The 25,905-nt window shown below is 42.8% G+C and overlaps 3 protein-coding genes across 3 annotated transcripts in view; all 3 read right to left on the bottom strand.

Moving 5' to 3' along the window:
- Window positions 1-1,560: 1,560 nt before the first annotated feature.
- LOC120837828 (U-scoloptoxin(18)-Er1a-like) lies at window positions 1,561-5,458 on the bottom strand. Its single transcript, XM_040207440.1, has 3 exons — window positions 5,324-5,458; window positions 3,594-3,807; window positions 1,561-1,592 (listed from the first exon to the last, which is right to left on the bottom strand). The coding sequence occupies exons 1-3, from the start codon at window positions 5,456-5,458 to the stop codon at window positions 1,561-1,563; spliced, it is 381 nt and encodes a 126-aa protein (XP_040063374.1).
- Window positions 5,459-16,001: 10,543 nt separating this feature from the next.
- Window positions 16,002-19,277, bottom strand: LOC115332666. The gene is made up of 3 exons (XM_040207436.2): window positions 19,045-19,277; window positions 17,620-17,833; window positions 16,002-16,178 (listed from the first exon to the last, which is right to left on the bottom strand). The coding sequence occupies exons 1-3, from the start codon at window positions 19,177-19,179 to the stop codon at window positions 16,147-16,149; spliced, it is 381 nt and encodes a 126-aa protein (XP_040063370.1). The 5' UTR covers window positions 19,180-19,277; the 3' UTR covers window positions 16,002-16,146.
- A 6,506-nt stretch (window positions 19,278-25,783) lies between these two features.
- Window positions 25,784-25,905, bottom strand: part of LOC120837502 (U-scoloptoxin(18)-Er1a) — a 45,885-nt gene continuing 45,763 nt past the window's right edge. The window contains exon 3 of the mRNA XM_040206917.3: window positions 25,784-25,886. Coding sequence (XP_040062851.2) covers window positions 25,837-25,886 — 50 coding nt within the window. The 3' untranslated portion in view covers window positions 25,784-25,836. The remainder of the gene's footprint in view (window positions 25,887-25,905) is intronic.

The raw sequence follows: 25,905 nt of genomic DNA, 5'->3' as shown, positions 1-25,905 counted from the left end.
TGCGGTGGTGCGAGCGTAGAGTTTTTGCCAAGGAGCACTAATGCGCTTTTTGTAGAAGCTTGTTTTTTTATGGTCATTATTTGCTAGGATTTAGTCAATAAAAATTTCCAGTAGCGTACTAGTAAACTCACAGCAAAAGATATACACGGACACTGTTTTTTCTTGCTGGAGAAAGGGGGGGGGGGGGGGGCATCTTCGGGTTTGCAGTACATCAATAAAACTCGACCAGTAAAGAAAAAAAATCGTGAAGATTTTCAAGGTTACTATTACTGCTCTTTTCAGGCGCACTGTACATTTTCTTTGGGTGCAGGAGACGTAAAAAAAAAATTATTGTTTGAAAAACTCGTCTGACGGCGGAGGGTGCTTAGAGCCCGTAGATTGAGTTTTCAGCATAAATAGATTATCTCCGATTCCGTTTAGGTGCTCTTTTAAGATTCGTTTATTTTTTTTTTTTTAATATCTATACAATGTCTATCGCAGACGTCTATTAGATCACGCTCCCTAATCTAAGTTGGGCCAATAAAAAGCATCGATTAGTTTGCACACTACGGAAGGCACGTACTCATTTCTGTTAGCCATCACCTGTAATGTTCTCCGCAACAGTATGCGCAACTTGCCTTATGAAGCCCATGAAACTCTTTATTTTTTTCAGGAGCATCTATGAATTATTGTGTAACCCGATTTCTATAAATATAGGCATTTTGGTTTAGTTCAAACCGGATCGTTTTGGGAAGTTAGAAAAAATAACTAAATTATATAAACCAATAATTATAAGTTATGAAATTCGGTGTGACTGGTCATTACTTTGGTACGGCAAAACGTGAAAGAAAACTAATATTGCGCCGTGTAGTTCACCCCAGAAGAAAAAAAAAGCGATTCCATTTGAGGTGATCCTTCAAGTTAAGTCGACACATTATTACTCTGGTGAAAATGCGTTTTCCTTTTGTTAGTTATATTAAGTTCACATGACAAATGCAAATTTTCAAGTATCTCTGTCGATCCCCAAAACTGAAAAAAAAAAAAAAAACATGTTTTTGCTTTTATTGCACATATGGTTCTGCACCCCTCCCCCTTGTTTTTGGGCTAATTGCTAAGATTCTGGGCATTCACCTCTCAGGAAAACGTTAAAAAAATTAATTCCTTTCAAACAAATACAATCTAGTTGTTTGAAAGGAATTCATTTGAAAGGATACATACATTATTATATTCATCAGATGAATCACTGGCAGAAAATTTACAATATTAATTAGTACCAACCAACACCAAAGAAATGTATGTTTTTTTGTCTTTTTTTTATTTCCAGGAACAACATAGTTTAACGTATATTCCTATAGGCAAACCTCGCAATATATTGACTTGCTGCTTCCGCACCCCCCCCCCCCCCAAAAAAAAAAAAAAAAGAAAAAAAAGATATAATATTTTAAGGATTTTATTAGCGTCGGACCTGTGACGCGCGTTTAAATTAAAACTTCTTGTAATCATAGTACCTCTTGATTCCTCAGGACAAACATGGAACGTCGCAAAATATTTTCCACAGGGATCTCGACCTTTACTCAAGCCTCAAAGGGAGCAGATGTGTTCCCTGCACGTACCTGAAGAAACAAAAATCAAAAATAAATTAACGAAAATGTGACAGATATCTATAGTCCGTTGCAATCTAACAACGAAGGGCGAGGGTAAGACGGGCCGGGGAGGAGGAAGCAGACGGAACAATAAAGAGAAAAGGAGGTTTCCCCCTCTCTGCTCCAGCTTTCCGTCTGCTTCCTCCTCCTCGGCCGGTCTTACCCTCGCCCTTCGTTGTTAGATTGCAACAGAGTATAGACAAACGATGTTATTTGAAAGGACATAAAAATTCTCTCCCCCACCTCTAACCCTTCCTAATATATATCTATATATATATATATAAAACTTGAAGAAAAAAAACCTTAGTGAAAACAGCAACAACAGACGATTTAATCTTCGACTTTTCGGCCGGAGTCCGGCCTTCGTCAGGAAGACGAAGGCCGGACTCCGGCCGAAACGTCGAAGATTAAATCGTCCGTTGTTGCTGTTTTCACTAAGGGTTTTTTCTTCTCAGTTATATACCCACGCCTTCGGCCTCCCGCCACCATGCCCGTTATATATATATATATATATATATATATATAATTCTTTTGTGCTTAAAGGCCGACGACCAGACTCGAGATTCTGCAAGGCAGAAAATCCTCCTCACCATGGGGGAGGAGGAAACAGGTAACGGTGGGCAGGGTAAAAGGGGGCAGAGGAGGAAGCGAGGGAAAAGTGGAAAGCGCGAACTGGTCGTCGGTCTTTAAATCAGGCACGCACGTCGAAAATTAAATTTCACCGCGGAAACAAACAAAAAAGACAGCCGTGCAATATTCACGTTGGCCGACTTGCACGTGCAAATACAAGACGGGCTTCTAACTAGGGTCAAGTAATATCATTTGGAGCAGAAATAAAACAAACAACAAATATTTATGAACCGCCGCCTATCTAAACCTAACATTTGTCAAACCAAGAAAATACACTGCGGGCGTCTGTGGCATTTATTTGAGTAAAATTCGTCGACTGGAAAGACGACATAGTTTTCTATCTTGCTGACGCGATATTTTTTTTCAGTCAAATTAATTATATAATTGCCGAGAACGACATCCCCTGGTTTGACGGATAATAAAATTAGGTAAACGTCGGCGCATACAAAAGTTGTGTTTTCTTTTTTTTAGGTAATAATATGATATCGAACATTCTCATTTCATTACCACGACCAAAGTCGCAGTCTCAAGGGCTTCAGGTTTCTGCAAAGCCTTGCTTATGTATGCGGGTCGAAGAAAAAGCCGGTTTTCCCCTTCTCTCACAGACCCGGTATAAGTCAAAGCTTGAGGAGAACCTTCCCGTAATATCCTGCCTAAGTTGGAGCCATTCAACAGAAAAGCTTAGCGACTCTCCCTAAAAGTGTAGATTATATTTTGCACTGCGCTGGCTGAATTTCTCATTTTTAGGAGAGACCAACAAAACTCAAAAGAAGGCCTGCAAGACCGCTTGCAATCCTTGCGAATTTGCGGCGGATCCACGCTGGCACGGAGTGGATTTCGGAGCCGGGTGGCGAAGTCGACTCGTCACTGGCGGAAAATCTTGATATGACTCTCGAGGACCGACCCAAAGTTTTCGCCAGAGACGAGCGGGTTTCGCAATCCGGCTCCAAAACCCGCTCATCCCCGGCAACTAGTGCAGAGCGGCCCGGTGCAGTTGGCAACCGCCGCAATTAAAAAGTTTTTTTTTTTTAATACTTAAGCTTGGCGGCGCAAGCTACCGCCCGTTACAAAGGGCCAGTAACATTTATCCATCAATTCATCATGCTTCCTAAGCACTAGACACGGTGTAAGAAAGTTCCACCGATACTCCTGCTATGCCGCAAGCTGCCCTAACATTCCTGGTGGACGAAAAGAAGTTCCCTGAAATTTCAGATAAAGATTCAGATAACTGGCAACCATGAATGTTATCACGAAGATGGCTGAAGTTGCGTATACCTTTAAGCGAAGCTAATTTAGTGACTAGTGTAGATGACAACATAAGAAATGAAAAGGAAGCATTACCTTTTAGGCATGGACACAGATTTATATTGACGCCGCCTTTGACTTGTTCGTCCGAACACCACTGACCGAGCTCCGATTTAGGCTGGCAGGTGGTTGTGCCGTCATATGACCGCAAACAGCACAAGTGATCCTTGCACTCGCTGTAAGCGCCGCATGTATGTCCTATTCCCCACGGAAGGGGAGGATTACCGCCGGGGTAGATTGGCTTCTGCAACTGCAAAACACACAGAATAAGCGAGATTTTCCCAATTTTCTTGCGGGCGCCAACATTTTTTTGCTCAGTTCAAAGCACACTGTAAAGTCCAGAGTAAGTGCCATTGAAAGGCACTGCTATAGAAAAACATGACTTTCCGAGCTTCAGTTATTGTGTCAGGCAGATAAGCGGTAGCGGACTGTTTTGACATTCCTCGAGGAGGGAGACCTTTTCGGGTGATTTAGGATAAAGCTTGAGATAACTGGCAACAGTGAGTGTAGTCACTAAGATAGCTGAAGTGCCGTTCCGTCACTCTAAAAGTCTAAAATGTAGCTTAGGGATTTAGTGGCTACGGGTGGAACGTTTGGCGGGGCCCCCTTTATACTGCAGTTGCTGATTGGGTTAAGGGCAAGACCGGTAAAATACTGCTACCTCGAGGCTATGCATGGGTTTCGTTGATTTCACGTCACCGGTCATTGTGGTGCCAACTCCGCTGAGTGTGTTCCTGCTGTGGCATACATTGCGCACCAACGAATTTGCTTTTGCTTGCAAAGAAAAAGTACAAAACGACAACCGACACGGCTTGATGATGTCATGTTCAAGGACCTGTGTATATATATATAAATATCTTCATTTAAGATTGAAGGTGCAAGGAGGTCATGTCCGTATTCAAAAGCATATCCCCTCCCCAAACATTCTAGTCAAATAAACAACTTTATTTTCATGCGGTACGTTGTTCACGGTTGCAGTCACATAATCACGTACGAAAACATTGAGATTATTTCGATGACACATGCAACAACAACGAATTTAAATCGCTATATAAGTTTTCTACTGATGCCACTCAATTTTAGACAGAGCTAGGGACCGAAATGGTATTAAGCACATGCCTGTATCGGCAAAATTTAAAGGAGCAGGGTCAAAAAATAACTTTTTGAAAGCCCACAAAACGACATCATCAGTCTGGTAATCCGAGCAATCATCTGTAGCATCGATTGCGAGCATCTTCTATGGTGATCGGTTTGTTAAGATGAAGCGAAGATACAAAGTCACTGGGACGATGCGTGTGATATGTTTTTCAGCGGTATGTGCAGTATTTCTTTGTAGGGGGCGAATGTCCCTTAGAACAAGGCTGGCCTGAAAACTGAGATAAAACAGGACAAAGCGAACCAAGCCCACCCTAAAGACAAAGATTTTTATGAAAGCTAGTATATTCGCCAAAGCGAAAAGACGAACAACAAAATTTTTCATTCAACAAGGTCAAAGTGGAGTTGTGTTTTTGTAGGGCGTTTTTAACCGTTTTTATTTTGAACTGAATTTACTGGACTACCCATCAAGTATTTCTTGCCCGCTGCCCCTTCAGCCAAACACGATACCTCTGAACTTTCGTTTTCTCTCTCTCCCTATTTACTTTTATAGTTTAAGAAGTCCCGTGGTATTCCCAGCTTATTGTTTAAAAAGTCCCGCGGTGTGTTCCCAACATCGTTTTCATTACACTTTGATGGCAAGGTGACAACAGAGGAAGAAAAAACCTTACGTCCCAGCCGTTACCGTCAACGTCACACTTGGCATCGTCATGACGATAGTCGTTATCGCCATATTGGGCTCCAACATCAGCCACCAGTGCTGTCACGACAATGGTCAAAGCAAGCGCTGCGCTTAGGGCTTTCATCTCCGTGTTTTTATGTGCGATTGGTTGCAATGCACAGAAGCCTTCTCACCTAAAAGCAATTCTTGTGTCGTTTTATAAGAAGATTTTCACCGTACTATGCTGAGGCGCGCGTGGACTGTGATTCGTTGAAGCATTTTGTTCTATTTCTTGCTATCTTACGTTGAGCTTACTTGAGTAGTTTATGAAGCCAAGACTGAAGGTTAGTACAAATGTGCCAAAGGTTCCTTTATATCTAGGTACCCAAGTGCAATCACAGGGGTGGGTGCAAAAGAGGCATTGCGCATCGGAGATGTACGCCTAACCGCCCTAAGCTACGACCACACGGATAAATATATTTCTGCACGTATGCTGCGCAGTCAAAATACATAAATACAGAAAGATTTCGTGTAAAGAAATATCAACAGAACAATAGACAAAGCACCTGCCAAAAAGAATAACTTTAAAGGCCTTTTTTTAAATATATATATATATACTTTGTCGTAATATTTTTGCATGTTCGGCCGACTAAGCTTTGCATTTTGCAAGATAACCCAAAATATAACCTATATAGAATAGGGTATCGTTTGCAGAGGGTGTGGGGGGGAAGGGAGCTGACACCGCATAACGAGCTAGCATCTTTCAATCTCATCCGCCAAGTTAGCAAAAAAAAAATGCAGCCAGAAATTGCCGATGAAAATACTCCGCTGTCTAATTTATGCGTATATTTCCGCACACCCATAGTATGTCAAACGTGATAACCTTGCACGCACAACATATATTCTGTACAGACACCCAGAATAAACAAAGACTCATTCTCCATATGCGGTGATCCTAAACACGATTTCTGCAGATACAATTTATTATTTAGAGAGAAAATAGAACAATGTCTCGTTATTTTTCTCAGCTCAGGCAATGCTGTCCACAGCGAATTCAGCGCAGCAAACTAAAACTACTCGTCGAATGTTTTTTTTTTGTCTTTTGTTTTTTTTTGTTTTTTTTTAGATGCATAGCGGCTAAAAATAGGAGTGTGCGCAAACGGCGACCAGGCAGTACCGACCACGTGGTTTAGCAGGCAGCGCGTGGAGGGTCAGAACGGCACTGGAAGTGTTTAAATGTGTCTGCACATTCACCTCCTCCCCCTCCGCCGCACGCACGGCAGCCGTGGAACAGCGTGGTTTATGCTGCATGGTCGCTTTTTTGCGCATTCTGTAGCTCGCATTGCTACAGCCACTGCACATTTTATAGGTATACTTCCGATTATTTGTTCCACGATGTTCGCTGTCACTTTTCTACACTTTTTCTTTTTCTTGATATTACCGTCGTTTTTCACTTTGTTTTTGTAAGTTTGATGAATTCTTTTGATCGCATCTGTTTTCAGTATTGGTTAAAACATTTCTGCGTTGCATTATTTTCAAATACTGAGACCCCGCGTCGTGATACTTATTTACATCTCAGGTCGGTTTCTGCGTTGACAGCTCGTGATGTAACCTAGGTCCAAGGGAGGGAGATTTATAACCATACTATAATCTTCATGACTTTTTTTTCTAAGAGAATAAAAAAATTAAAAAGAAAACTGGAAAAAAATCAGCAATAGCTGGTTTCGAGGTTCCAGTATCACGCTCTGCACATGTTCGTTAGTTTATTAAAATGATGCAACAGGCTGAACCAGAAAAGCCTTTCAATTCGTTCGGGGGTAGGCAAGGGGCGTATGTACATGCTCTTCGGAATTAGTGTAACTAGTGCCCCTGATAACTTAGGAAACGCAGGCCGTTGCTTTTATGTTAGCGCGTCTTCCTTCCTGTTTCGTGACCTTTTTATTGACCTTTGTTGACCTGCGACCTTTTTATTGACAAATATTGCGATATCAATTACTGTGGAGTAATATTAAAGTGTTCGGGACTTGCGGCACTATTGGCGCGTCGCCATGCTGTCAGGGTCCATATAAAATGAAATCCGTTTAGAACGAACTCACGGAAAATTTTTAAAAAATTTAATGTAAAAGGTACTTTTTATAAAGACAATTGGATATATAGAGCTCTTCCTCCGGGAAGGCTTCCAAGACCGCGCAAACAGTCGTCCTCTAGCCTGTCCTCCCCCTGCCCCCCCCCCCCCCCCAAAAAAAAAAGGAAAAAAAAAAGTGGGAAACAAAGAAATCGTAAAAGCTCAAGTTGGGAACAAATTGAGTGAAGAGAAGCGGTTCAGAAGGGAAGAAAGTTAAAAAAAAATACACTCTGCACGCACGCACAGAAAAAAAAAAAAAAACTTTTCATCCCAAAATGGTTGCTAACGAAGAGAAGCGGTTAAAGTGCAGGCGAGCTGGTGGATATTTACCATGATGGTAAATATGGTAAATTGAGACGTTCTCTTCTTCACTTGTCTTTCAGACGTTCTCTTCTTCACTTGTCTTTGAGACGTTCTCTTCTTCACTTGTCTTTGAGACGTTCTCTTCTTCACTTGTCTTTGAGACGTTCTCTTCTTCACTTGTCTATGAGACGTTCTCTTCTTCACTTGTCTTTGAGACGTTCTCTTCTTCACTTGTCTTTGAGACGTTCTCTTCTTCACTTGTCTTTGAGACGTTCTCTTCTTCACTTGTCTTTGAGACGTTCTCTTCTTCACTTGTCTATGAGACGTTCTCTTCTTCACTTGTCTTTGAGACGTTCTCTTCTTCACTTGTCTTTGAGACGTTCTCTTCTTCACTTGTCTTTGAGACGTTCTCTTCTTCACTTGTCTTTGAGACGTTCTCTTCTTCACTTGTCTTTGAGACGTTCTCTTCTTCACTTGTCTTTGAGACGTTCTCTTCTTCACTTGTCTTTGAGACGTTCTCTTCTTCACTTGTCTTTGAGACGTTTTCTTCTTCACTTGTCTCTGTCCCTTCTACTTTTAAGTTTCTGTTTCTACCCCAGTCTCGGGTTAAGTTCCATCAAGAGAAGCGATTCAGAATTGGAGATAAACCGAAAAAAAAAAACTGCACGCATGCAAACAAAACAAACAAAAAAGTTTCTTTGCGCGTTCTTAAAAGGCGAAGCGAAGAGATGAGAAAGAAAGGGAAGCTCTCGCCTTACAACGAACGCATCGTGGAAGTTCGTTGTAAATGGTTTTTACTATATCAAATTACTTGCTATATCGAACAAATCCTAGCGTTTCCTGCTGTTCGTTATAGACGGGTTTGATTGTAGATGTCATCACCAGTTTATTCGGTTAAACAGAATTGGTACTGCACATTTTACCTCAGAACAAAACAGCTGATTTCTAGCATGGTACCGTCGTTACATTGAATTTACGTAAATAAAGGTTGTTGTGGGAAAACCTTTCTGTTTTGTTTCCTAGCGTACAGGATATGGCCGTTAGGCGTGCCAAATATAGCATATTTGGCACGCCTTACGGAAATAGAAATATAAAATGTACATATAGCTAAAACTGACCACGCGAACGTCGTTTAATCTCAAAAGGTTTCACATGTAAATTTTTCTTTTTTTTTTTTCAAATTACTTCAAAGATAGAGAAATAAAAAAAAAATAAGCGAACATGGCGGCCGTGTATGTTCTGTTCTATAGTCAGTTACAGGTAAAGAAATATTTTCGAGGGAAAGGGGGCAGGGGAGGAGAAAGTAAATGGAATGCTTGAGAGGAGAGGAGGAAACCTTCCCCTTTCCAGCGCTCCGTCTGCTTCCTCCTCCCCAGCCTTCCTTTCACTCGTAAGCTTGTCTTAATCTGTAACTGACTAAAGCCTGTTCGTCGTCTGCTCACTAATAGTTTGCGAGATCGCTCTCTGGTGGCTTGCTGAACGCAAAAATGAATGAGAATGCTTAATAGAGGCTGGCGACGAGCAGCATAATCCCGATGAGCAACAATTTTAACGAAATTTATGGAAGATGACTACCTGGGAGCGAGGTCGCAAACCAGGGTGCAGACGACTAACATCCCATATATAGGAGACAGTAGAAGCACTGTCGCCGTTTTTGCACTATTTTTAATATTTCACCACCTCCAATTTGATCTCTAAACAAAATATTCATACAATGCTTTGCAAAATGGCGTCGCCTTACCAGTTCCACATATTTACGAATAGAATTAGAATTTCGCCAGGCTTGGCAAATGTGCTGGTCCTTGACCTCGTCCTGCACATAATGAGGCCTTTGTGCATTAATTAACTTGTCTGAGACCACTTAACTTTCAGCAAATCTTGGCTGATCTAGTCAAGAGGGTTCTTTGCGCAACACAAGGGACAATCACAAGCGAGTAGACACGGACAAGCGTAACCTATATTTGTACAGCTGATCTATATTTGTACAGGCTTGGCTAGCCCATAATTACTTCGCATAAACGTCTGTACACAACCGCAGTTGCATGGTGTAGTGGTTGTGCTACTTCCAAGTCCAAAATGACGAAGTCGGTGTGCAGGTGCACAATGACGTCCAGAACGCCACGGAACACGAGGTTCGGAGAAAGAACTGCTCCAGCGGTTCCATCGACCGATGTCTTGGACGGTTTTATTTAGTTTGTAAATATAGTGTACATAAGGTTTTTGATTACTAACTTCACAATGGAAATCGGTGCTTATATATATTGCTTTAGACAATGTTGCACTTATTACATAAATTACGGTGCCGTGAGGCCCTTCATTTTAGCAAAAACTTAATTTTCGCAAATGTTGTGACAACTTTTAACGAAAACTGTGCCACGCGATTCTATCAGCCTGTGGTAACAATTACATAGCCTATTAATTATAATGACCAATTCATGCGCACCAATTTTTTTCAAATCCCAAGATTCAAAACATTTTTAAAACATTAAAATATGAAAGCATCAATTCAAAGTTTATCGGAATATTTGGTCAGCTAGCCTACTGATCGTGAGGATTATTTTCCTGCCTAATGGCAGCAGAGCCCAATAAACAGACGGCAGAAACGTACCTGTTACCACCATCTTGGAAAAAATCTATTTTCATTAAACAAAATTACTCCATATCGTCTACATACGACATGATACACCAACTTGTAATAATCACATCTGCTTGAATAAAAAAGAATAACGGTCACTCTTCGAAGTAAATATAAAATAAGTTTTGCAAAGAGGTAATCAGTAATTCAAACAAAATTTAAGGATTTGATAATGTGGAACCAAATCGAATGACAACTGAGCCATATATAACCTCTACAGATCAAAGGAGAGATTAAATTACCAATTTTTTTTAACAGTGTGAAAACTAGAAATGATACCACTTTATTCAATTCGGAAAGCTATTCTCACCTTCCTAGTCCACTGCGTTTTCAGTACTTAATCAAAGCTGTTATTGAGGCCGATTTTGTAAATTATTTTTATTGTAGTGTGTACAACACTAAATGCTTCCGAGAAGGAGTTCGAACAGATGATGTTGGGACTTTTGTGACTGCCCCTGGCTTCAATTCCCGGTTTTCTTCGGTGCCCATGTTTTCTTCCGCTCGCTCCCCCCCCCCCCCCCCCCCCCGCAGCTGCCATGTTCCCGGCCGGCCATGTTGCCCGACGCCCGGACCAGCCTGCCATATGCTTTGACCGAGTGGTAATCAAAAGGACGCTCTTGGTCATCACTATCCTGAATAAGCAACGCTTCAGAAAAACTACGGTGCCTCGAACTCGTCTTCGATTGGTATATTTATCGCGTCCAAAAATGTGGCACCTCCATTTCAACCTGATGACGCCTTTAAGAGTGGCATATGCCGTCACCGGTCTCGATCTTGGCGGTGTCCCAGCAGCAATGATAAATGTGGCAGACACCCGTTCTGTTGCAGGTCGGAACAAAGGCACTCACAAAAACGGAACTCCTTTATTTATGAACCCTCGCGCTGCACGCGCGCCCCCGCTCGCCGTCCTCCGTTCGCGCCATAGAGTTATTATAATGTACGCTAAAGGTTCAACTGGCGCTAGTGTCCATGCGACTTCCGGTAGGCAAATTGCAGCAGACAGCAACCAGCCTACTTTTGCGGCGCTCCTGTGCATTCCTATGGGAAAACGCGCGTGCATTTTGTCTTTTCGCCGGAAAATAACAGGAAACACATTGCTTATTTCGGTCGTACCGAATAGTATCCAACTTTATTAACATTTTAAAAGTGTAATTGCTTTAGTTAGCGCATTTTTCTTCGCCAGTGAACGATGTTTAACTTCGCTACATTTCAGTCCCAAAATGCGTGTTCCGCAGCAGGTGTGTAAAAACAAGCGACGATTCGAAGCAAAATTACAATCGAAAGGAATAAAGAGTGTGCTCAAGGCTCGCCAGCATTCCGGTGGCGCTTATATATTGATTATATGCCAGTCCTGTCACTATATGATAATGACCCCGTCGTGCATGAGCGGATGCGAACATCGCAGTGTCTAGCGTTGCGTCCGACGACCGACGGAACCCGAAATAAAAATTAAAATTACGTCCGACGTAACTTTACGTAAGGATTCGAGTTCCGTCCGACGTAACCCAATATGTAAATTAAAGTTACGTCCGACGGAACTCCAAATAAAAATTAAAGTTACGTCCGACGTAACTTTACCCCAAGGTTTCGGAAAAATAAAGTTACGTCTGACGGAACTCGAAATAAAAAATAAAGTTACCCCCACCCTCTGCCCGTTTCGACCTGGATGAGTTTCGTACCGGCGTAGGTCGTGGTATCGGCACGTGTTCGTGTAACTAATACTGCGTGGTGCACGTTAAAGACCGCACTGGTTAGCGGTTGTACTGCAGTGGCTAACTTTCTCGCCACCCGTGAAGGCGTGTTATAGCATCCAAAGTGTCTAAAATACGAGCAACGCGATTTTTCGAGATCACGGCACATATAGGGGCTTTCGACGCTTTAAACAAGACTACGGGCCCTCAATCTGTCGTACGAACCAACACCTCAAGACTGTTATCTCAGGGTCTCAACAGTCTCATGCTCGCAGCACGCGTGCTGCGGTTTCCATTTTGTTAATGTTTTTCTTTTCTTTTGTGTGTCGCGTCTAGGAAGAAGTAATTTCATATCTAAAAACAAAGCAAAAAAAATCCTCTTAAATAAGAAAAAGATCGCCAAAAAGAAAGAAAAAAAAAGATAAAAAAACGTACGTGACCCACCAGGCCTACGCAGCCTCTACATAGGAGGAACACACTCCAATCCCTTCAACAAACCTGGAGGTACAAATAGAGCCACGATTTTGACCGATTTACCAACGCTACATCGGACGTGATGAAAAATTAATTATATATATTTTTATGTTTACGTCGTGTTTCGCCCACAAAGCGTAACATTCAATAATAGGTTACACAGGCCGTAACTTATTTCCGTCGGACGTAACTCGAAACCTTAGGGTAATATTTTGGGTTCCGTCAGATGTAAAGTCGTGACGTCTGGGACTCGCACGAAAGAGTCCCGTTGAGTGGGGAGTTCCTCTCTCCCCTCTATCTTGTGCTGGCCGTGGAGCTGTCGCGATGACGTCAAGTTCAAAGCATGTATAGTTCCGGGCGAGACAGTTATCGTCACCACCTCTCGAGGTTCCTAGACGGGCACTACATACGAGGCCTTAGCGGCATCCCCCAGGTGCTCTTTGCTAATCGTTTAATTTGTTTTAAAATTCCTTTTCGAGACTTTTTCATCAAGATTTTGGTGTGCTCGATGTGATACTGCTCCATTGAACACCATATAGAGTATAGACCAAAAGAATAAGCACCGAAATTTTTTTGATTAGAACTGAGTGCTCAAAAATTCTTGTTGCCAGTAATTCGAAGCCTTATTTGAAATCGCAGTGGAAGCCGACATCACCCGAGCTTCTTGACGCTGGATCGAAAGCTAAGTAAGTCGCATTTAGTTATTTATAACTACCGTATTTCCGCCTATACCTCTGCACCAAACAGCAAAATGGCGGCTCCCCAAAAAATAAGAAAATCGTGGGACGGACTGCAAAACTCTAAGCGTGGCTTATTCGTAGTCATCGACAGCTTGGCAAACATGGGCCTTGGCCTTGATTCTCCTTGATGCTCGGGTAATATAGCAAATGGTCCATGGCTAGCAAGATGTGAGGAAACATTTCGGAAAGATGTAGAGAATTATATGTTTTTCGCGCCATTCTTTAACGGAGCACTGAAGTACTTTTTTAGAAGCTTGTTTTTGATAGTAATCATTTGCTGGGATTTATTCAATAGAATAGCGTAATAGTATACTCACAGCAATAGAAATACACGGACACAATTTTTTTCTTTTCGGTTTTTTATTACCTCGATAAAACTTGACCAATGGAAAAAAAATCATGGAAATTTCTAAGGTTATTACTTATTGTTATTTTCGGACGGCGTTGTGAATTTTTGGCCGAAACTGTGAACACTTTGGCTCTAGGAGACGTAAAACAGAAATTGTTGCTTGAAAAAGTCGTCTGACGGCGGCGGATGCTTAGAGCCCGTGGATGGAGTTTTCAGCATAAATGGACGATCTCCGATTCCGTTTAGGAGCTCCTGGTACCTTGCGGATGCGGAGCGTTCAGCAAGAAAAAAAGCGTACGATGGCATCATTCGTACACCCATTACTTCTATAACACCGAGCCGCCTCGTATCCTTTCGTTTTTCTTTCATGGTACTAATTTCTTTCTTCGCATTACGGCTGTTACGACGCTAAGTCTGGCTGCACCCTCCAATTTGAACTTAGCTTAGATCAGGGACGGACCAGTTTAAATCAGGAAAATATAATTAACACTGTAGCAAAATAAATCCATCATATCGATCGGAAATACGATTTGACACATTCCATCTGAACACATACTGTGCACAGTGAATGCAATAAAAAGGTAGCGTGCAAAACGCCGCCACACTACGCTACCATAACATCTAAGCAATTTTCGCATAGCACCGAGCACGGGAAAGAGAAAACAGTTATTCATTCAAATAAATGAAGCAAATTTTTTTTTTTTTTTAGAGCACGGACATTCCGTACGACGAAGCAATTTTTTTAAAGCCCGGACACTCCGTACGTCCAATCTAGCTAGGATTATCAATAGACTGGACCATGTCATTTGTCGAAACAGATAAAAGACGTTGGCAAAAATGATTAGACTGAATAAGTGAATCTAACGTACGTATTTTACTAACCGACGGTCGCGCGCCTTCAATATCATTTCCAACTGTCACTGAGCAGCTTGGACAGACTCTGGGGAGCAATGCATGTTTACATCACCGCCCGAGGTCTTTATTGAACGTGTAGTGCTGACCAAAATTAAATGCTAACCTGACTCTCAATCGCTCGCCGCAAAGGACGATTTCAAAAAGGCGGTACTGTATGTCACTTGAGATAAAAAAAAAAAAAATTCAAGCTATAGAAACGAGTGTCGTAAAAAGGGGGACCGACATTTTTGTTCCTACCTCCGAACAGAAACGAGCTCCACCCACGGCATCACACAGCGCAGAGACTGGACTCGGCCACCGCGCGTATTATCACTGACGTCCGATGCCATGCACACTGAGCTGACTGACCGCCGACATACCTAGCGCGCGCGAGGGAGGGAGAAACTTCCTCCACCGGGAGAATACGACACATTTCGGCGATCTACTTCACGCAGCGGATAACGGGGCCTTTTCACACTTCGATGCTGCCGCCATCTAGAAGTTGCGCGTTCAACCACGTCACGAGCCGCGCGCCATCTGGTGGCTGAAACGGACGAATAAATAGCGGTACCGCGCCCTCTTAAGATGCCTTCATTCCTATTAATATCCGTATACTGTCTATCGCAGACGTCTATTAGACCACGCTTCTTAATCTATGTTGGACCAATAAAAAGCATCAACAGTTTACACAGTACGGAACGAACATCCTGATTTCTGTTAGTCATCATATGCAATCTTCTCAGCAACAGTATGCATAGCTTCCCTTACGAAGCCCGTGAAACTTTTTTTTTTTTTCAGGAGCATTTTTGAATTAATTGTGTAACCCGGTTTCTATAAATATAGGCGTTTTTGTTTTGGTTAGCAGGATCGTTTTGAGAAATTAGAAAAAAAAATTATAAAAATCGATGTGCCTGATTATTACTTTGGTAAGGCGAGACGCGAACAAAAACTGAACAAAAACTAATATTGCGCTGTGTAGTTAACCCCAAAAGAAAAAAAAAAAGCGATTTCATTTGAAGTGATTCTTCAAGTCGACAAATTATTACACTGGTCAAGATGTGTTTTTATTTTTTACATCTTGTATAGAGTTCACATGACAAATGCAAATTTTCAGGTATCTCCGTCAGTCTCCAAAATTGAAAAAAAAAATGTTTTTGCACGTATGGTTTTGCATCCTTCCCTTTTATTTTTGCGCTAATTGATAATATTCTGGGCATTCACTTCTCAGGAAAACGTCAAAAAATTAATTCCTTTCAAACAACTACATACATTATTATATTCATCAGATGAATTAAAGCTGAAAAATATACAATATTAATTACCAGCAACCAACACCTGAGAAACGTAGGCTTTTTATTTTATTTCCAGGAACAACATAGTTTAACGTAGATTCATATAGGCAAACCTCGCAATATATATATTGACTTGCTGCCCCCCCCCCCCCCTCAAGAAAAAAAAAATGAATAGAGAAGATATAATATACCAAGGATTTTATTAGCGTCGGACTTGTGACAGGCGTTTAAATTAAAATTTCTTGTAAGAATAACACCTCTTGATTCCTCAGGACAAACATGGAACGCCTTAAAATATTTTCCATGGGGATCTCGACGTTCATTCAAGCCTCAAAGGGAGCAGATGTTATCCTTGCACGTACCTGAAAAACAAAAAACGAACAAAAATAAATAACAAAAAATGTGACAGATATCTAGACGAACAATGCTATTTGAAAGAACATTAAATTCTCTTACCTCCCATCCCCTTTCCTAGTATATATATATATATATATATATATTTTTTTTTGTTTGTTTTTTTTTGTGCTTAGGACACGCACGTCGTAAAATAAACTTCCCCGAAAAAAAAAGGCAGTGCAATATTTACAGTGTCCGACTTGCATGTGCGATCACAAGACGTCCTTGTATTTAGGGTCAAGCAATATCACTTGGAGCATAAATAAAAAAAAAATGAATCGCCATCTACCTAAGCCTAACATTTTCAAACCAAAAAACGCCACTGTGGGCGCCTGTGGCATTTATTTGAGTAAAACTCTCGTCGACAAGGCAAAGTAGTTTTCTATCTTGCTTACGCGATTTTTTTTATGTCAAATTAATTATAAAGGTACCCAGGACGACATTCCCTGGTTTGACGGGTATTAAAATTAGGTAAATGTCGGCGCATGCAAGAGGTTTTTTTTTTTTTTCAGGTAATAATATGATATTGAATATTCTCATTTCATTACCACCACCAAAGTCGCAGTCTCAAGGCGTTTCAGGTTTCTGCAAAGCCTTGCTTATGTATGCGGGTCGAAGAAAAAGCCGGTTTTTCCCTTCTCTCACAGACCCGGTATAAGTCAAAGCTTGAGGAGAACCTTCCCGTAATAGCCTGCGTACGTTTGAGCCGTTCAACACACAGGCTTAGCGACTCTCGACCCCGAGAAGTCTAGGTTATCTTTCGCTGTGAGCTGGCTGAAGTGTTCCTTTTTAACAGAGAACAACAAACCACTAAAGAAGGCCTCCAAGTTCGCTTTCCTGGAGAACAGAGCATTTACACTTGCGGATTTGCGGCCAAAATCGCGCTGACAATGAGTGGATTTTGGAGCCGGATAGCGAAGTCGACTCGTCACTGGAGCAAAATCTGGATATGGCTCTCGAGGACCGACCCAGAGTTTTCGACAGCGACGAGCGGGTTTCGCCACCCGGCTCCAAAATTCGGTCGCCACCTGTAACTAGCGAAGAGCGGCCCGGTGCAGTTGGCAACCACCACGATTAAAATATGTTTGTTTTTATGCTTAGGCTAGGTGGCGCAAGCTACCGCCCGTTACAAAGGGTATGGCCATTAACATTCATCCATCCAGCCATTAAGCTTCTTAAGCGTAGACACGGTGTCAGGAAGTTCCACCAATACTCCTGCTATGTCACAGGCTGCCTTAACATTCCTGATGGACGAGAATTCGTTCTCTGCGATTTCAGATAAAAATTCAGACGACTGGCAATCATGAATGTAATCACCAAGATGGCGGAACCTACGTATACCTTTAAGTGAAGCTAAGTTAGTGACTAGTCGAGACAACAACGCAAGAGATAAGAAGGAAGCATCACCTTGTAGGCATGGACACAGATTTATATTTACTCCGTCCTTGACTTGTTCATCCGAACACCAGTGACCGGGTTCCGATTTAGGCTGACAAGTGGTTCTGCCGTCGTATGACTGCAAACAGCACAGGTGATCCTGGCACTCGCTGTAAGCGCCGCATATCTCGCCTATTCCCTTCAGAAGGGGAGGATTACCGCCGGGGTAGGTTGTCTTCTGTAACTGCAAAACACCAGAAATTAGCGAGATTTTTCCAATTTTCTTGTGGGCGCCAACATCTCTTTGCTCAGTCCAGAGTACGATGTAAGGTCCAGAGTAAGTGCCATTGGAAAGCATTGTTATAGAAAAATACTACTTTTTAAGTTTCAGTTATTGTGTCAGGCAGCTAAGCGGTAGCGGTCTGCTTTAACATTCCTTGAGGACGGAGATCTTTTTGTCTGATTTACAATAAAGCTTGAGATAATTCTGGCAACAGTGGTTGTAGGCACCAAGATGGCTGAAGTGCCGTTCCGTTACTCTTACATGTAGCTTAGGAATTCAGTGGTTACGGGTGGAACGTTTGGTCGGCCCCCTTTACTGCAGTTGAGTATAGGGGTTAGGGCAGGACAGGTAAGATATATACTGCTACCTCGAGGCTATGCATGGCTTTCGTTGACGTTACGTCACCGGCCATGGTGGTGCCAGCTCCACTGAGTGTGTAACTCCTGCGTCATACATTCCACGCTACCGAATTCGCTTTTGCTTGCAAAGAACAAGTACAGAACGACCACCGACAGGTCTTGATGACGGCATGTACAAGAACTGTAATATTCCTGTAGATATAAAACATATCTCGATTTAAGATTAAACTTGCGAGGAGATCATATACGTATTCGAAAGCATATCCCCTCCCCAAATACCCTAGTCAAATGAAACAACATTATTTTAATACGATACGTTGTTACGGTTGCAGTCACATAATCACGTACGAAAACATTGAGATCACCTCGATGAGACATGCAACAACAACGAATTTCAATCCCTATAAAAGTTTTCTACTGATGCCACTCACTTTTAGACAGAGCTAGGGACCGAAATGGTGCCCAGCTCTGCCTATATCGACAAAATTTCAAGCAATAGGGTGAACATATTTAACTTTTGTACGCTCACGAAACGCCATCAGCTTGTCTCGTAATCCGAGCAATCATCTGTGGCATCGATTGCAAGCGTCTTGTATGGTGATCAGTTTCTTAAGATCAAGCGAAGTCACAAAGTCGGTACCACGATGCGTCTGATATGTTTTTCAGCAGTGTGTGCTGTATATTTATGCAGGGGGCGAATGCTACTTTAAAACAAGGCTTGCCTGCAAACTAAGATAAAAACCGCACCAAGCGAACCAAGCGAACCACTATTATGGCAATTAAGGTGACAAAATAGGAAGAAAAAAAACTTACGTCACAGTTGTCATCGTCATCGTCACAGTCCTCATAGTTATCACGATAGTCGCTATCGTCATATTGGGCTCCAACATGGGCCACCAGCGCTGTCACGACAACGGTCAAAGCAAGCGCTGCGCTTGGGGCTTTCATCTCCGTGTTTTTTATGTGCGATTAGTAGCAATGCACAGAAGCCTTCTCACCTAAAAACCATTCTCGTGTTGTTTTATAAGAAGATTTCCACCGTACTATGGTTTGTCGCGCGTGGACTATGAGTCGTTGAAGCGTTTTGTTCTTTTTCTTGTTATCTTACTTTGAGCTTACTTGAGTAGTTTATGAATCCAAGACTGAAGGTTAGTACAAACGTGCCAAAGGTTTCTTTATATCTAGGTATTCAAAGTGCAAATCGCAGAGGGGGGTGCAAAAGAGGCATCGGAGATGTACGCCTAAACGACCTAAGCTACGACCACACGGATAAATATATTTCTTCACGTATGCTACGTATTCAAAATACATAAATACAGAAAGATTGTGTGTAAAGAAAGTCAAACAAAGCACCTGCTAAAAAAAAGAACAAACTTTAAATGCAGTTTTTTTATTTATAGATATCTTGTTTGGTATCGTTTGCAGAGGGTTATGATGACAGGAAGCTGACACCGCATGACGAGTTAGCATTTTTCTATCTCGTCCGTCAGGTTAGCCAAAAAAAAATAGTCAGAAATCGCAGACCAAATTACTTCGCTGTCTAATTTATGCGTATATTTCCGCACAGCCGTAGCATGTCAAACACGATAACCGCGCACGCACCACATGTATCCCGTACAGTCTCCCACAATAAAAAAAAAAAGGACTCATTCGCCGAAGCAGTTTATGCGGTGATCCTAAGCACGATTTCCGCAGAGGCAATTTATTTTTTAGAGATAAAATAGAACAATATCTCGTTATTTTTTCACAGCTCAAGCAATGCTTGCCTCAGCGAATCCAGCGCAGCAACCTAAAGTTGCTCGACGATTTCTTTTTCTTTTTTTAATCGTTCGAGATACACAGCGGCTAACGACAGGAGAATGCGCAAACGGTGACCAGGCAGTACCGACCACTCGGTTTAGCAGGCAGCGAGAGGAAGGTTAGAACGGCAGTGGAAATGTTTAACTGTGTCTACACATTTACCTCCTCACCCTCGCCGCACGCACGGCAGCCGTGCGACAGCGTAGTTTGTACTGCCAGGTGGCCGTTTGCATATTCTACAGCTCATATTGCTTGCCACTGCACATTTTATAGTTTTACTTCCGTTTATATGTTCCGCAATGTTTGCTATCACTTTTTTGTTCACACTCTTCTTTTTTCTTCTTAGTATCAAGGTCACTTTTCACTTTTTTTTGTAAGTTTGCTGATTCTTTTGATTGCACCTGCTTTCATTATTGATTAGAGAACGCCTGCGTTTTCTTCCTATAAGATGCATTATTTTCAAATACTATACGACGCCGGGTCATGATACTTATTTACATCTCATATAGGTTTCTTCGTTGACTGTTCAAGATGAAATCTAGGTCCAAGAAAGAAAGGGAGTTTTATAAGCATACTGTCAGTTTCGACTTTTTTGTTTTGTTGTTCTACTGGAATAAAAAAAAAAATGAAGAAAAAAAAACTGAAAAGAAATATGGCGATTGCTAGTTTCGAGGTTTCCAGTATTACGCTCTGCACATGTTTATTCATTCATTAAAATGATGCAACGGGGAAAACCAAAAATCCTTTCAATTCGGTCGGGGGCAAACAAGGGGAGTATGTACGTGCTCTTCAGAATAAGTGAAACTAGAGCCCCTGATAAGTTCGGAAACGCAGACCGTGGCTTATAATGTTAACACGTCTTCCTTCTTTATTCGTTCTGTGGTCTTCTTATTGACACATATTGCGATATCATTGAGTGTGAAGTAATATTAAAATGTTCGGGACTTGCCGCGCCATTGCTCCGTCACCTACGCAGTCAGTGTCCGTATAGATGCCATCACCAGTTTGTTTGCTTAAACGGGGTTAATACTCTACATTTTACTTCAGCAAGAAACAGCGAATTTCTAGCATGTTACGGTCGTTACATTGAATTTACGTAAATAAAGGTTGTCCTGGGAAACTATTTTTTGCCTTGCGTACAGGGACTTGCCTTAAGGACTATAGCACACTTGGCACGCATAACGAAATTCGCATTGCAAGACGTACATATATTTGAAACTGGGAACACGATCTTCGTTTAATCGCAAGAAGTGCTATATGTCAATTTTCTTAAAGCTCGTCTCAGAGGTTCTGAAATATTAAAATAAAAAAGGGAAACAGCGGATGTGTGTTTTCCGTCCAAGCCTGTTCGTCGTCCACTCACTGATGGTTTGCGAGCTCGCTCTCTGGTGGCTCGCTGAATGCAGAAACAGATGAGAATGCCTAAGAGAGGCTGGCGCCCAGCAGGATAACCGCAGTGACAAGCTGGGAGCGAACTCGCAAACCATGCAGTGTGCAGATGACGAACATCCCGCATATGGGACATGGTAAATGCACGGTCGCCGTTTTTGCTCTGTTTTAATATTTTACTAGCTCTGGTTTGAGCCCCACAAACCTTATCGATAAAATGAGTTACAAAGCGTCGTTCTCGTTCACGGTTTCAGGTATGTACGATTAGAATTCGAATTTTTCCGGGCTTGTCAAATGTGCTAGTCCTCACGGCCTCACCCAGCACATACTGAGTCCTTTGTAAATTAATCAACCGGTCTTAGATCACTTGGCTTCCCGAAAATCTTGGCTGATCTGTCATCGTATAAATTCGGGTCACCCCTAATTACTTCGCACAGATTTCTTGTAAAAAAATTACAGTTGCATGGAAAAACTCGGGCTCGTATGTATGGCTTTAGATAGTGTTGCACTGACTACATAGATTACGGAGCCGTAAGTCACTCAATTTTTCCAAGAACCTAATTTTCGAAAATGTCGCGGAAACTTTTGGCGAAATTGTGCCACGTGATTATATCCCTGGTAACGATTGCATGCCATATCGAATAAATTCGGCGAATTTCTGTGCACCAAACTTTCCCAAATTCCAAAATTCACAACATTTTTGAAATACTAAAATAACAAGGCATCGATTAAAACTAACTTTAAGCAAACCTCTCAAACCGAAGCACGCGACAACTAAAACCAAAGTAAACTTCTAAAAGCGAAGCAGGCGACAACAAAGCCAAAGCAAACTCCTGAAAGCGAAACTAGCGACAACAGAACCAAAGCAAGTGGCAAATGCGTTTCCCAGGAATACGCTGACAAGGTCCCGTTTCCTCGCAGGTGGGGTCCTGGGAGCCGCGGAAGGGTCGCTGTGGTGAGGCGAGGCCAGCCCCGCGCCCCGGTCATAATTCACACGAACGGTCGCCAGGTTCCAGATGGCCCCCGCTTTAGTTAGCAAGCGCATGACACCGGGCACCAGGCGCATCTTCGAGCAAAGCCCGTTGGTCCGAGCCAGTTTCGTTCTTTGGCACTCCGCCGCTTAATATAACATGGAACCACTTGAAACGAAAATAAATGGGGTTTAGAAACACAACCTTACAGTCCCGTCCTTTAATGTTCGGTTTTCCTCGGTACCCATGGTGTCTTCTGCTCCTTCACGGCTGCCATGTTACGGGCCGGCCATGTTGCCCGACGCCAGGACCAGCCTGCCATGTGCTTTGACCGAGAGGCGACCAAGAGCGTCCATTAACGCTCTTGGTCGTCACTCCGCCGAATAAGCAACGCTTCACAAAAACTATGGTACCTCGTACTCATCTTTGACTGATGTGTTAACCGCGTCTAGAAAAGTGGTCCTTTGATTTCCGCCTGATGACGTCATAAGAGTGCCATATGCTCTGTCACCGGTCCCGATCTTGGCGGTGTCCCAGCAGCAATGGTGGATGTGGCAGACGCCTGTACTGCTGCGGGTCGCTCTCCAGTGTGGCAGTTCACGGAAGCTTCCGCAGCCAGAAGTTGGGACGCCGCGACGACAGCGACACTCGCGTTCGTTCGTGCTTTTCGCCAGCATTTCTACGACCAACCGCCAGGATCGCGACTTCCGACAGCAGGACACATCGAATTGTGTGACGTCATTTGTTGCCACTTCGGGACCACTTTTGGGGTACGGGCGTGATAGGACGCTAAACACTCCAGTCGGAGGCGCGATCCAGGCACCATAAGAAAATGGACCTTCAGCCGCTGAATGAATGGATGGACGGATGCTGTAATGGCTGTAACCTTTATGACGTGTGGTACCTTGCGCCACCTATACACTGTTCATCCTTATGCTGAGACTTGAACCTTCGCCCTCAGCGCGAGCTTTGTGCCCTTGCTAACACAAGTGTGATGGCGCAGGCAAGCGCAACCAAAACACTGCGGAAGACACCGAGCTCGCGCTGAAGGTGGTGTTTTTTAGTCTCAGCTTAGGGGGGAACAGAGTATAGGTTGGTGCTTACAATCATTCTTGCCAGTTATTCGAAGCCTTATTTGAAATCGCAAAGCTAGCTGACATCACCCGAGCTTGTTGGTGCTGGCTAAGGAAGTCGCATTTAATTCATAACGATCGCATTTGCGCGTATACCTCTGCACCAAACAGCAAAATGGCGGCGCCCCAGAAAAATAAAAAATCGGAACACGGAGCGCCGACACTCCAAGCTTGGCTTATTCGTAGTCATCGGCAGCTTGTGAAACGCAGGTCTTGGCGAGCATCTCATTATCTCCCCTCAGCCAATCAGGTTGCGGCATCGGTCGATATGAACGCCCGAGGACCAATCAGGAAAGCAAGAGGAGGGAACGTGACAAACCACTCCCTGCGTTTCTTAATCTCTCTGGGACTAAGCAGAGCGCGAGTTCGTCTGCTTCTCTTGCAGGGGTTGCGAGGATGTCAGAACGCAGAGCTCTCATTGGCTGATTGAAAGACAAAATAGTGGGTAGACCTCAAGGCATCTAGCATCAAAGTCCACCCACTATTCTTTCAATCAAAGCCAATCAGAGCTCGGCGTCATTCTGACGTCACCGCAATTCCTGCGCTAGAAGCAGGCGACTTTTTCTCCACATAGCGTGGCTATACTTCGTTTCAGCCAAGTCCAGACGCGGCCGACGCTCCGAGTTAAAGGGAACCAACCAGGTAGCGTCAGAATCGGAATTCACAAGCCTTTTCTGGAGACGGTCGGTCCGGCGATAATAGTATTGACGTATACAGAAAAAAAAAACACAAGGGACAGCCTGATGGCGCACTTTTGACGCTGTCTGATCGGTCCCATCTGCTCGTCACGTCGGCTTCGTCTGGAATCTGGACTTAAGGTGAGACGAAGTATATAGTGTTCGCATGCACAACAGATGTGGCGCGAAGCCTATACTCAGTGGCTGCGATCTGGTCAAGTAGTTATGGTCAATGGCTGCAGCTTGCAAAACGCATGGCGTGGTTACTTTTCCTCAAACCGTTATCGTTTCTCAGCCAGAGATTGCGGCCTTAACTGATACGATCGCCAAAAAAGAACCACGAAGCAAAAAGTTTGAGTTTGAACATGTAGCCACCCACGGTCCTGCGTTCTAACGTGGAACGTTCCTTGGCTAGATGCTCAGCATACCCTGAAGCCAGGTAAAAGAGTGGCCCCGAAGTTCGATGCTGATTGGTTAATAGGGGAGGTCACGTGACCAGAAGGGTAGGGGAGGAGGAAGGAAGCAGGCAAGGTGGGAACTCGACCACCAGTGCGCACTGAGGGAGGGGAACTCAAGATTATGGAAAGGTCTGGAAGATCGCCAGGTTTATCCGCCCTGAGTACGTGGAACACAGAGTATCGCTAAACGTTTGTGATGGTAGAACGTTTCACGTATGCAACACTATTGCCTAGCAGTTTGCGAGGCATTTTTTTTTTCCTTACATTGTCGGAGACTAAAAGGATTGTCGGTTTTCAAGTGAATGCAGTTTCTTGTCCTTGAAACCGATGGCTTCGTTTTACACCTCCGAGTCGCGTGTGCTGCACAGCAATCTATATAACCTACCACAAACTTCAGTAGCTCGCATCTCGTAAATGAGCTTCAATAAGAAAGGTTTAACTATGTATTCAATAAACAAACTTACATCCTGATTCATACCTGTGTTAGTCATAATCGTGCGAAATGCTTCGAAGTAGTAATGAGCAATGAAGTCAGTCGTTATATACCTTTTATATCTATTTTGAAGTCAAAATCTTACCTGGTCCTCATTGGCATGACTAATGTTTTTGTGATATTTACTTCGGTTTCGGTTCTAATTGGTCAAGAACGCATACCTTATTATAAAATTCATTAGTAACCTTTCAAATTAAAGAAAAAATAATTTTGTTGATGTAAAGTATATTTCTTTCCTATCAATGTCCTTCGATAAACTTCTTCCATGGCAGAAGTAGCGACATTAATTATAGAAACAAGTAAGTAATTCGTCTAGAAAAACTATGTCCAATTACTGACTTGGTGGGACAAAGTACTGACTAAAATATTTCTTTTTGAGTTGATCTACTGAAAAAAAAATATTCACTTTCGATACACTTTTATGACCTAATTACACGGGCACTCTTAACCGCAGCTCAGTGTAACTGAAGCTAGACTCAGCTACGGTTACCGGTGTCCATGTAACTGTGGTATAACTGCAATCTGCCGAGTTTCACTGGTCGGACCAGGTCTTTATTCCAATTATTTATAAACAAAAAAATATTTGCGCTCAAATATTGTGTACTAGTCATAAAGAATAAACAAAACAACGTCACTGAGATCTTTATTTCAAAGATTTCGTCCCCAGATTCTTTGCGCAGAATATCAACCTCTCTTCACGTTCCCGCGGGGGCAGACACCTCGGGTGCACGTGCCTGAAAGAAACGAAACAAA

The sequence above is a fragment of the Ixodes scapularis genome, unplaced genomic scaffold, assembly GCF_016920785.2.
Source record: "Ixodes scapularis isolate PalLabHiFi unplaced genomic scaffold, ASM1692078v2 PGA_scaffold8__174_contigs__length_109621045, whole genome shotgun sequence".
Classification (NCBI taxonomy): domain Eukaryota; kingdom Metazoa; phylum Arthropoda; class Arachnida; order Ixodida; family Ixodidae; genus Ixodes; species Ixodes scapularis.
The sequence above is the reverse complement of the archived record's forward strand: the minus strand, read 5'-3'. Positions and strand labels throughout refer to the sequence as shown.